Source organism: Propithecus coquereli, unplaced genomic scaffold (assembly GCF_000956105.1).
Source record: "Propithecus coquereli isolate 6110/MARCELLA unplaced genomic scaffold, Pcoq_1.0 Scaffold111, whole genome shotgun sequence".
Lineage (NCBI taxonomy): Eukaryota > Metazoa > Chordata > Mammalia > Primates > Indriidae > Propithecus > Propithecus coquereli.
Window position 1 is genome coordinate 7,526,028 of NW_012135081.1, and position 13,269 is coordinate 7,539,296.

Genomic DNA, 13,269 nt, shown 5'->3' on the forward strand with positions numbered 1-13,269 from the left:
AAATTATCTGGAAAACTAAAAATATATAGAAAAAATTAGCCGGGCATGGTGGCGCATGCCTGTAGTCCCAGCTACTCGGGAGCCTGAGGCAGGAGGATCGCTTGAGCCCAGGAGTTTGAGGTTGCTGTAAGCTAGGCTAATGCCACAGCACTCACTCTAGCCAGGGCAACAGAATGAGACTCTGTCTCAAAAAATAAAATAAAATAAAAAAACTTAAAAAAATAAAAATGCTTTCTTGCTAAAAAATGCTAACTATCATCTGAGCCTTCAGGGAGTTGTAATGTTTTTGCTGGTCCAGGGTCTTGCCTCAAAATTGATGGCTGCTCACTGATCAGGGTGGCAGGTGCTGTGGCAATTTCTTCAAATAAGACAACAATGAAGTTTGCCATATCCATTGACTCTTCCTTTCATGAAAGATTTCTTATAGTATGTGATGCTGTTTGACAGTATTTTACTCACAGGAGAACTTCATTCAAAACTGGAGTCAATCCTCTCAAACCCTACTGCTGCTTTACCAACTAAGTTAATGTAATATTCTAAATCTTTTATTGTAATTTCAACAATGCTCATGACATCTTCACCAAGAGTAGATTCCATCTCAAGAAACTACTTAAGGCCAGGCACAGTGGCTCACACCTGTAATCCTAGCACTCTAGGAGGCTGAGGCGGGAGGATTGCTTGAGCTCAGGAGTTCAAGACTAGCCTGAGCGAGAGAGAGCAACAAGACCCAGTCTCTACTAAAAATAGAAAAATTAGCTGGGCACAGTGGCAAGTGCCTGTAGTCCCAGCTACTAAGGACGCTGAGGCAGGAGTATTGCTTGAGCCCAGGAGTTTGAGTTTGCAGTGAGCCATGTTTATGCCACTGCACTCTACCCAGGGTGACAGAGTGAGACTGTCTCAAAAAAAAAAAAAAAAAAAAAGAAACCACTTTCTTTGCTCATAAGAAATAATTCCCCATCCATTCAAGTTTTCCCATGAGATTGTAACAATTCAGTCACATCTTCAGGCTCCACTTCTAACTCTAGTACTCTTGCTATTTCCACCACCTCTGCGGTTCTTCTTCCAATGAAGTCTTGAACCCCTCAAAGTCATTTATGAGGGTCGGAATCAACTTCTTCCAAATTCCTGTTAATGTTGATATTTTGACCTCCTCCCATGAATCATGAATATTCTTAATGGTGTCAAGAATGGTGAACCCTTTCCAGAAAGTTTTCAATTTACTTTGCCCAGATCCACCAAAGGCATCACTATCTACGGCAGCTATAGCCTTATGAAATGTATTTCTTAAATAGAAAAACTTGAAAGTCAAAACTACTCCTTGATCCATGAGCTGCAGAATGAATGCTATGCTAGCAGGCATGAAAACAGCAATCTTCTTGTACATCTCCATCAGAGCTCTTGTGTGACTAGGTGCATTGTTAATGAGTGGTAATATTTTGAAAGGAATCTTTTTTCCTGAGCAGTAGATCTCAACAGTGGGCTTAAAATATTCAGTAAACCATGCTGTAAACAGATGCACTGTCATCTAGGCTTTGTTCCTCCATTTGTAGAGCACAGGCAGTCAATTCAGTATAATTTTTAAGGGCCCTAGGATTTTCACAAAGTAAGTAACCATTGGCTTCAATTTAGTTATCGGCTGCATTAGCCATAACAAGAGTCAGCCTGTCCTTTGAAGCTTTAAAGCCAAGCAGTGACTTCTCCGTAGCTGTGAAAGTCCTAAATGGCATTTTCTTCTAATAGAAGGCTGTTTGATCTACATTGAAAATCCATTGTTTAGTGTAGCCAAACAACCTTCATCAATGATCTTAGCTAGATCTTCTAGATAACTTGCTGCAGCTTCTCCATCAGCACTTGGTGCTTCACCTTGCACTTGTAAATTATGGACATGGATTCTTTCCTTAAACCTCATGAAGCAACCTCTGCTAGCTTCCAACTTTTCTCCTGCAGCATAATCACCTCTCTCAGACTTCACAGAATTGAAGACAGTTAGGGCCTTGCTCTGATTAGGTTTGACTTAAGGGAATGTTGTGGCTGGTTTGATCTTCCTTCCAGACCACTAAAACTTTCTTCATATCAGCAATAAGGCTGTTTCACTTTCTTACCACTTGGGTGTTCGTTGGAGCAGCACTTTTAATTTCCTTCAAGAACTTTTCCTTTGCATTCACAACTTGGCTAAATGTTTGATGCAAGAGGCCTAGCTTTTGGCCTATCTTGGCTTTCAACATGCCTTCCTCACTAAGCTTAGAAATTTCTAGTTTTTTTTTTTTTTTTGAGACAGTCTCACTCTTTTTGCCCGGGCTACAGTGAGTGCCGTGGTGTCAGCCTAGCTCACAGCAACCTCAAACTCTTGGGCTCAAGCAATCCTTCTGCCTCAGCCTCCCGAGTAGCTGGGACTACAGGCATGCGCCACCATGCCCGGCTAATTTTTTCTATATATTTTTAGTTGGCTGATTAATTTCTTTCTATTTTTAGTAGAGACGGGGTCTTGCTCTTGCTCAGGCTGGTCTCGAACTCCTGAGCTCAAACAATCCGCCCGCCTCGGTCTCCCAAAGTGCTAGGATTACAGGCGTGAGCCACCACGCCCAACCTCTAGTTTTTTATTTAAAGTGAGAGATGTATGACTCTTCCTTTTACATGAACTCTTAGAGGCCACTGCAGAGTTATTCGTTAGCCTAATTTCAATATTATTGTGTCTCAGGGAACAGGGAGGCTCGATGAAAGGGAAAGAGATAGGGGAATGATCAGTTCATGGAGCTGTCAGAATACACATGGCACTCACTGACTAAGTTTGTTGTCTCACATGGGCACATGGCACCCCAAAACAATTACAATAGTAGCTTCAAAGATCACTGATCACAGATTACCATAACAAATACAATCAAATGAAAAGTTTGAAATATTGCAAGAATTACCAAAACATGACAGAGAGACCCAAAGTGAGCACACACTACTGGAAAAATGGTGCCAACAGACTTGCTTGACACAGGTTTACCACAAACCTTCAATTTGTAAAAAATGCAGTATCTGTGAAGCGCAAAAATGTGAAGTACAATAAAAGGAGGTATGCCTATATTTGTCCAAAACTTGGAGTCCGACAACTGTAGAGACCGATACTATGTAGTTACTATCAGATTATGAAGATTAGTATCAATGAGGTCCCCTCAAATATATCCCCATAATAAACCTCTGCATAATTTCCCACTCCCAACCCCATAAACTCTCCCAAACCAATTTTTATTTCTTCTGAGGAACTGCACAATTTCTCTGGGGAGAAGGAAGAGGCAAGAACATTGCCCAGCTGGAGCCTGGGAACTGGAACTGAACTGATAACCTAGAACGAGAGATCAATCCTTCATGGGGCCTAGAACAGAGAGCTCCTACTCCTGTTCCAGGGTCTCTCTATTAGTTACTCCTTCCTCGCTGTGTTTCTCTCAGCATCTCCAAAATAAGGAACAACTTTCACCAACCCTACAGCCCAACTTCAAACTCCAATTGTTAATTTTTCATTCACTACTCCACAAATACTTTTTTTACTTGTGTACCAACTTAATGTTGATTCTACCTTCACTCAATGTTTGTTTATTTATCTACATGTTTCCTTTATATTTGTACATGTCAGTCTCACCTATCTTAGCTAGCAGGCTCCTAAAGGAAGGATATGAATAAGCAGTTGATATTTGTCTCATCAACTGAACAGAATGAAACTCATCAACACACCGTCCTGTAAAAACAAGACCTTAACATATCATTTTAACGGTAGAAAGGGTGGTAATGTTCAACTTCATAATACTGGTTAACTCCTATCAAACTACTGATGGGTGCACCTACTGGGGGAATTTCATTATTGCCAATATTATTCAAATAAGAAAAAACCAAAAAACCAGAATACACATTAAAGTATTTTTTTAAATATCCAAGTAGGCAATGGCCAAGACATAAAAATCCTAGAAAAGGGAATGGCAGTACTTATAGTTTTTATGATAAAAGTCAGGCAGGGTGGGTATGAGCCTTGTCATTCTGCACACTAGCCTTAGAACCTACCTGCTCAGCAAGTCTCCACAAAAAAACAGCATAAGTCCAAGGAGAAAAACAAGGAAGAGTTTGGGGTCAAATCCTGAAATAAACGAAGATTTTTGCTTAACAGGGGAACAAAATAGTTTAAGGCAAAATAGAATATAAGGCAATGTTGGCATCATTGGTCAGCTACAGTAAAATAAATGCAAACAGTCCACCTAAACAGCATTGTAAACTCCAAACAAAGACTGGGCACTCTTCCAAAGTATAATTACATCTGTGTACATGTCTGAAGACCTTGTTTTTATTTTGGCTATCCATGCTAAGGCTAAAAGGAATTAAGCTTCACGTTGGACAAAGCCGGACACAATGCCATCAGTACTTTATGCAACTGTCCACAAGGGGTCTCTACCACTCTGGCTTTCAAACCCAAGTCACTCACAATTATGGAATTCAGCAGATTTGCCTAGGATTTTGGGTCAGGGCCTTGTGTTCTCTCACTGGCTGCCTTTCTTGCCCAACAATACCACCTACTTTCCTTCACTACACAGCACCATGCTGGAAAAGCCTACACACAAACACATCTCACCCAGGATCAGGGGGCCCAAGCAGAGGCCCCTTAGTAGCATACCAGATACACCCACAGCTTTCATATTCATGAGCTCTAAGTCTAGGGGAGGCCCACAAACAGAAGAGGAGTAGGAGGGATCAGAAAATGTATAAGGAACACAAAAAAACAGGCCAATCCTATACAACCAAAGAACTATGGAACGCTAGGACAATTGGAAGGCCCTATTTCACAGCAAAACCTAAAAACATTTCTACTACTCACAACGTCCCAGGACCCTGGGTGGTAATCAAGGAGAAACCAAGTCAGAGAGCATTAAACAGGATCCATCTCCTCTGAAACTTTCTCAGACACCTTCGGAAAAGGGAAATCTTCTCCTAGTTCCACTGAGTAAGCCTTCAATTGCAGTGGTCTTCATCTTTATTTATAGTTCCACAAATATCCTTTTTATTAATACTTGTGAAGTATTAATATTCAATTTTATCTTTCTTCAATTTTTATTTTTTAACCATTTATGTCTTCAAATGTAGGCCTGTACACATTGGGACAGCTACTTTTCTCTGGAAGTGTCCAAAAGGCAGGAACACATCTATCTGATTTGTTCTGAGAGTGCTTGGCATACCAGCTCAGGGCCATTGGCAGTACACTATATTAGGAATGCACGTCTTCACAATTCTAGGTAAGGAGGTATTCAGAATTTTCTGAGGTGAGTCTTGATTTTAGGCCTAAAGAATCTGATGTGGGGTAGAGTCTCCATGAACTGTCTGTAGTAGTATTATACACAGGGTTATAATCAGAACCCAGATGGAACTGTCTTGGGCTGACTTCTGTGTCTCCCTAGTTATACCCTCCAAAACTCAGTCCCTCCTCACTATAGAATCCATCAGAAAAACAGAGATGAGACTTACTCCGGATCACAATGACACTGTACTTGGTGTCCTTCTCTATAATCTCAACTTTGAGGCAGGTTTTTGTGCTGTACAGACCCACGTTAACATAGGTGTCATTCAATTTCTCTTTTAAAAAGGAGGAAAAAAAGTTCCAGATACTAAACTGCTCTAGCTCCTTCAGTTTCTCCTCATTCTCCACCTGAGTGACTCGAACCAATTTGGAACTATTTACCCGGATCTGTAACACAAGTAAAATCAGGATGAGAAAGAAGGAAATAAGAACTTAAATTTTTCACAAATATACTTTAAAAAAAACTCCTCACAGTAAATAACTAAATCAGTAATGGTGCCACTTTTCCATAAGGCTTATGAGAAATACAGAGATGGAACAGCTAAAACACAATTGGGCAAATAACACTGCACATGGTACAGAGAGACAGCTGTTAGTGTGTCTTCTTTTGAACATGATCTGAAACTACTATTAGGCCAGAACATAGGGGCGAAGAAAAGACTTCCAAGCTGCAAGAGTCATCGATACAGCTATTTATGAGAGATCATACAAAGCAAGAGCCTAGAACATTAAGAAAATTACTAGGCACAAACAGCCCCAGAAAATTGAAAATGTTTACCATGACAGGCTGAGAAGTTCAACCCATTGTCACGAGTCACTGATTATGGGTAAATGTTAGTTAAAATGAGCCCCAGATGGAGTAAGATTTTTATATCAGACAATAAAAAAAGAGAATTTTTAAAAAACCAACCACAATCCCACCCTTATGTTTTTGATGTAAACAATAAATGCCCTTATCAGTAAGTATGCTTAAAGCAGCAGCAACATTTCCAAAAGGACTCATTTTGTTCAATCACTATTACAGCCATTCTTGTTTGCCAGGTGACTTAACAGTCTTATGTTTGCATACTTAGAAGAAAGAAAAACAAGAAGAAAGAAACAAAACAAAAAACAATGTTATAAAAAAAATGAGATCAAAGTCATTGTATCAAGGGGAAACTTCAGCTTGGGGGGAGGGGGTGGTTTATGAAACATCTCATGTAGAATCAAAACAGAATAGGGAGCAGCAAGGCAAAAAGAGTTTACATCCTGATAGGCACACAACAGTTTCCAGCCCAAAGAAGGTATAAGGCCTTTAAAAAGAGGTGTGTGTGGCACTCATGTGCATGTTGGAAATGGAAGGATGGGCAGAGAAGGAAGCATTTTCCTTTAGAAAAGGAGGAAGGAAGGAAGTTTACGTTGGGGTTAGAGTACTGTAAGCTACTTAAGGAAGCAGAGAGAAAGAAATACAAAGTAGGCATAACTGCTTATTGATGAAAACACAATTCAGGATAATCTTAACCCTAAAAAGATTGTTTATAATACTTTTCTAAAAAGTTTTGTGTGACAGGGAAAGAAGTATCAAAATATTCACTAATCACAGACAGATATTCACAAGAGCCCCTGCAAGGGGCATCCAAGTTATTACCTGTATCCGTGTCCATATATCATGCCATTTTGGGATAAGCACATTTGTATAACAGAATTGTTGGCTGGTACTTCTGTCATAAACTTGGGACTCCTGAAGCATGACCACATTTACATCAATTCCAGCTTTATGCAAAGAAAGGAAACAAGAATTAAGCATAACATAACAATACAAACTAGTTAACTATAACTCACTTCATGAAAGGAATTAAACTGACCACTTTCTTAAATTTGGGGTTAAAATGTCAGCCTGACTGAGAAACAAGAAAAAAACTGAGGTGAGGGAATAAACAAGGTAGTCTTACTTCTGTCAAATTTAATTATTTAAATATTACACAGTCATTCACTCAGAATAAGTAATAATAAAAGCTACTATTAAGTGTTTATTAAGACAGTATACTGTCTCATTTAACTCTCCCAACAATACTAAGAGGTAGGCACTCTCATAATCTGTATTTTATAAATGAGGAACTGATATTTAAAAAAGATTAAGTAATTTGCCCCAAATCATACAGCTAGTAAATAGCCTGAGATTCACACCCAGGTCTGACTGTGGTCTTAACCACTACTTATCCTGCCTTTCTTATAAAGGAATAAAGTAAGCTAAAGTACCCCATCTGTTCATTTTCTCTGTCTCTTTCCAGAGTAGGATGAACAGAATTAGCAGTATTTTTTATATATAGTACTTTAGGAGGACACTAAAAGATTACAAAGCTGCTTTCTTTCAGCTGTCTTGTTTCATTTCAAGTTTTAAGAGCAGCCAATGATGATATGCAGTGCCTGATTTACCAAAACAGATTCTCCCCTCAGGTTCTCAGCTAATTCAAGGTTTAAACGTGACCAATCTCCTCTATCTTCCTATCCAAGTTTGCCCAAGCTACCTTCTTTACCACAAAACATTTAAATAACCTCTTCCTTGAGTTCTATTATAAAGGAAAATAAAAATCTCAGGACCACACCTCCCTACACACACACACACACACACACACACACACCTTATGCAAAAGAGAAGGTCAAGCCTAGAGGGTGAGTCATGCAACACTCCCTTCAAAACTCATATGGTTTAGATGTTTGGCCCCTCCAAATCTCATGTTGAAATTTGATCCCGTGTTGTAGGTGGGGCCTGGTGGGAGGTGTTTGGGTCATGGGGGCAGATCCCACATGAATGGCTTGGTACCCTCCCCATAATGAGTGGGTTCTCATTTTATTCCCTTTATTAGTTTCCGTGAGAGCTGGTTGTTTATTCTTTTTTTTTTTTTTTTTGAGACAGAGTCTCACTATGTTGCCTGGGTTAGAGTGCTGTGGCGTCAGCCTAGCTCATAGCAACCTCAAACTCCTGGGCTCAAGCGATCCTCCTGCCTCAGCCTCCCGAGCAGCTGGGACTACAGGCATACGCCACCATGCCCGGCTAATTTTTTTATATATGTATTTTTAGTTGTCCAGCTAATTTCTTTCTAATTTTTTTAGTAGAGATAGGGTCTCGCTCTTGCTCAGGCTAGTCTTGAACTCCTGAGCTCAAACGATCCGCCCGCCTCGGCCTCCCAGAGTGCTAGGATTACAGGCGTGAGCCACCATGCCCGGCCAGAGCTGGTTGTTTAAAAGAGCCTGGCACCACCTCCTCCCTCTCTTGCTCCTGCTTTCACCATGTGACAAACTTGCTACTCTTCACCTTCTGCCATGAGTGGAAGCTCCCTGAAGCCCTTATTAGAAGCAGATGCTGGTGCCCTACTTCTTCTTGTACAGTCTGCAGAACTGTGAGCCAAAAAACCTCTTTTCTTTATAAATGACTCAGCCTCAGCTATTTCCCTTATAGCAACTCAACAGAGACTAATACACAAATAGCTTTGACTAACATTATGCATCAGTCAGATTCCCACGAAAGGTAAAAGGTCTCAGGCATCTATAAGGACTATCCCCTCAGATCATTCATAAGGCAATTCTTTGCTGGCCTCCCATAAGCAAGGACATGCAAATTGTAACTTTAGGTCTACAGGCTAAGTCTAGCTCCTAAACTAAAATCTGTTTAATTCCACACTAATAATGTTGATTATAAATTTATCTTCCCAGGTGCAGAACAGAGACAAGATTCATCATTCTTCTCTACCCAGGGACATCTACAGAACTGATTCCTACTTTATTCCCCTTTTCTCTTCAAACATGACCTTATTGTGTAAAATGTGTATTTCCCCAGCACTAAACTAAAGTGTCATAGGAATGTAACCATTTGCCTCGATGCCTACCCCCTCTTCCTTTTTCTTTCTGTTTGCCCTCTCCCCTTAAATACTGAGTTCCCAAATCCCTCCTTGGAGAGCACAGGTCACATGTTTCTGTGGTTCAAGCTTTTCCTGGGTGTATCCTCAAACTTTGCCTCAATAAATCTCCACTGATTAAGATCTTTGCCTCAGTCACTTATTTTGGGTTGTCACTACTTATTTTGGGTTGTGCCTTCCAACTTATCAAGTGCTTCTCTAAGCGAAAATTTAGTTATCGCTTTGGTTCTTAGTATAAAGGTGAGTAGATGTAAATAAACTAAAAAACAAAAAACCTCAACCAAAACCTAGAAAGCCAAAGTTACACACAATAAAAGGCACTGATGCCCACCAATCCAGATGGTTTTAGGGTAAACTACAGATTAATTTTGAAGTTAAATTCTGTATTAAATCTAAATGTAAGATCAAAAACTATAAAAAGTTAGAAGAAAACACAGGTGTAAATTTTCATGACCTTGGATTAAGCAATGGTTTCTTATTAATATGACACTAAGCATAAACAACCAAGGAAAAAAATAGGTAAATTGGACTTCATAAAAATTAAAAATTTTGTGCTTCAAAGGACACTATCAAGAAAGTGAAGATGGCCGGGCATGGTAGTTCATGCCTATAATCCCAGAACTTTGGGAGGCCAAGGTAAGAGGATACCTTAAAGACAGGAATTTGAGACCAGCCTGAGCAACATAACAAGACCCTGTCTCTACAAAAAAATAAAGAAATTAACCAAGGTGTGGTGGCTCACCCTGTAGTCCCAGCTACTTGGGAGACTGAGGCAGGAGGATCACTTGAACCTAGGAGTTTGAGGCTGCAGTGAGCTATGATGATGCCACTATACTCTCTGAGTCTCAAAAAAAAAAGAAGAAAAAAAAGTATAGACAACCCACAAAATCGGAGAAAATTATTTGCAAATCATACATCGGATAATGTTCTAGTATCTAGAATACATAAAGAACTCAACAATAGAACAACAAATAACCAATTTTTTAAATGGGCAAAGCATTTAAATAGACATTTCTCCAAAGATACACAAATGGCCAATAAGTACATGAATTTTAATGTACTTATTAATCATTAGAAAACCATGAAACAAAACCATAATGAAATACCAGGTCATACCCACTAGGATGGCTATAATCAAAAAGAGGGCAATGACAAGTGTTCTCGAACTCCTGATCTCAAGTGATCCTCCCACCTTGGTCTCCCAGAGTGCTACAATTACAGGCATGAGCCACTGCGTCCGGCCAATAACAAGTGTTAGTGGGGATATGGAGAAACTGTAACCCTCATATATTGCTGGTGAGAATGTAAAATGGTGTGGTCTCTTTGGAAAACAGTTTGTCAGTTATTCAAAAAGTTAAACATAGACTCACCATATAACTCAGGAATTCCACTCCCAGGTATATATCCAAGAGAACTGAAAACCTATGTTCACACAAAAACTTGTACATGAATTTTCTTAGCAGCATTATCTATAATAACCAAAAAGTAGAAACAACCCAAATGTCCATCAAGTAATGAATGGAAAAATAAAATGTGGTATATCCATACAAAGAATAAAGTAAAAGAAATGAAGCCATAAAAAGGAATGAAGCACCAATACATGTTACAACATAGACAAACCTTGAAAACATTCTGCTGAGTGTAAGAAGAAACAAAAAGAAGGCCACATATTGTGTGATTCCATCTATATGAGATGTCCAGAATAGGCAAAAGCATAGAGATTAATGGCTGCTAGGGTCTGGGAGGAGGGAAATGGGTAGTGACTGCTATGGCATATGGAGTTTCATTTTGGACTAATTAAAATATTCTGGAATTAGACAGTGGTGATGTTTGCACAACCTTGTGAATACAAAAAAATACCACTGAAAGTGAATTTTATTACGTGAATCATATCTCAATATTTTAAAAAATAGGTCAGGAGACACTATCAGTTTCTCACCAGGGTTTAATCCAATAGTAATTTAGATATCCTCCAAATCTTTATCTTTCACAACATGAAACCTTTTATTTATTAAAATGAAATCTCTTAAAAACCCCATTGACGTTTATCTCACTAACAAGCCCATAAATGTACTAAAAGGATATGCAGTCACAATTATGGATCAAGAGTATTTTCTTCTGAAGAGTGAATAGTAAGGTTATGTGAAATTTAAGAATACTGTACTTACAAATTCACTGAGGTCTGCAAAAACATTGGGAAGTATTTTTAAAAAATTAAAAGTTGAGTAAGAACCTATCACTTCCTTAAAATAATATCCAGTCTGTTTACAAAGCCCCAAGTAAAAATATACACTTATCCAAAAAATAAATAAAGATTCACTGATTAACCTCTCACTCCCACAATACCAAGAAATAGAACACTACACCTTTTAAAGTCCATTATTATTTTCAAGAAGGTAGTAAGATACAAATAACGTGTTAATAGCACAGGCCATTTGAAAACCTTTAATGCCAAAAAAAAGGCATCATTGTTTTTAAACTAAGTTTAAAATTCTTAAATATCAAATTCTGAAAGAAATAAAATTGTTTTAAAAGAAGAAATGAGCCGGTCATAGTGGTGCATGCCTGTAATCCCAGCTACTCAGGAGGCTGAGGCAGGAGGATCTCTTGAGCCCAAGAGTGCCAGGCTGCAGTGAGCTACAAGGGAGTCATGGAACTCCACTGCAGCCTGGGCAACAGAGCAAGACCCTGCCATAAAAAAAAAAAGAAGAAGAAGAAGAGGAGGAGGAGGAGGAGAAGGAGACAGAATTAACATATCTAGTTCTTTCTTTTCTTGAATTCCAAACCACTCAAGAAAAAGAATTTAAGTAAGTAAATAAATAAGTAAATCTCTTTGATAGTAACTGCCTACAGAAATCAGCACCTTGGCCAGCCACATCTTTGGAAATGCATCTTTGAAAATACATCAATTCAGCCTAAGGAGAATAATCTGTGGAAAAGATCACCACTCCAGCTGTAGCCTGAATATTTAGAAACACAGAACTAAACCAAATGACTTTAAATACAAATAGTGTTTAAAGATTTAAAAAAGATTTAAAAGATTTAAAAAACACAAATCGTCAAAATGTTCAGGTTAGTACCTTGTGCTTCCCACAGCAAAATGATATGTATCACCTTTCTTCCCCTCCCCAAAGGGAGTTAGCCAGCATGTTAAAAAGCACAATAAATTAAACATTCAGGAAAATGCCTTCTGAACTTCTTGGAATTTACTGAATCACAATTTGAACTTGATTATTGTACTTAGCTATACAAAGGTTAATAACCTCATATTTACTTGTAATCATTACGAACTTAATTTTCACTGACTTTAAAATTAACAACACTGATCATTTAACATCTACAGCCAGAAGATAACAAAAATGATCCACAGTATGTGAGGATGGAAGGGACGCTAAAAAGTCATGAAAAACAGGCCAGGCACAGTGGCTCACACCTGTAATCCCAGCCCTTTGGGAGGCTGAGGTAGGAGGATCACTTGAACCGAGGAATTCAAGACTAGCCTGGGCAACATGGGCAACGTAGCAAGTCACCCATCTCTAGGAATAAAAAAAAAAATTAGCTGGGCATGGTGGTGCCCACCTCTAGTCCCAGCTACTTGCTTGAGCCCAGGATTCAAGGTTACAGTGAGCTGTGATTGTGCCAGCCTAATGAGAGAGCCAGACCCTCTCTCATTAGAAAAAAACAAGTGTCATGAAAAACAACCTCTTCTAATTCTCAAATAGCCTCTATTCATTTCTGTCAAGAGGTAATCCAGTTCATACTTAGAAGCCTCTAAAAACTGCATTTTAAATGAGTGGGCTTATTCAGTGGGCATTCTGAGGCAACCGACTAGTTATTTGGAAAATAAAATGTATCTAGATCCTCACCTCACACCAAATGCCAACGGGAATTACAAATTAAAAAGTAAAATTTTTAAAAATTAAATTTTACCATGAAAAACAAAAATAAAATAGCAATTCAATTTTGGACAACTATTTAAGTATAAAAACAATGGAAATAAATTTAAAGAATGAAAGTAAAGTGACCACATAAAAAATATAAATCTATTTA

General features: G+C 38.7%; 1 protein-coding gene across 2 annotated transcripts in view; it reads right to left on the reverse strand.

Moving 5' to 3' along the window:
- Positions 1–13,269, reverse strand: part of NEMP1 (nuclear envelope integral membrane protein 1) — a 22,218-nt gene that overhangs the window by 6,227 nt on the left and 2,722 nt on the right. Inside the window, exons 2-4 of one of the 2 annotated variants that reach the window (XM_012654354.1) lie at positions 6,951–7,075; positions 5,491–5,710; positions 4,042–4,114 (exon numbers count right to left, since the gene is read on the reverse strand). In XM_012654354.1, coding sequence (XP_012509808.1) covers positions 4,042–4,114; positions 5,491–5,710; positions 6,951–7,075 — 418 coding nt within the window. The remainder of the gene's footprint in view (positions 1–4,041; positions 4,115–5,490; positions 5,711–6,950; positions 7,076–13,269) is intronic. The other variant, XM_012654346.1, reaches the window with a different exon arrangement.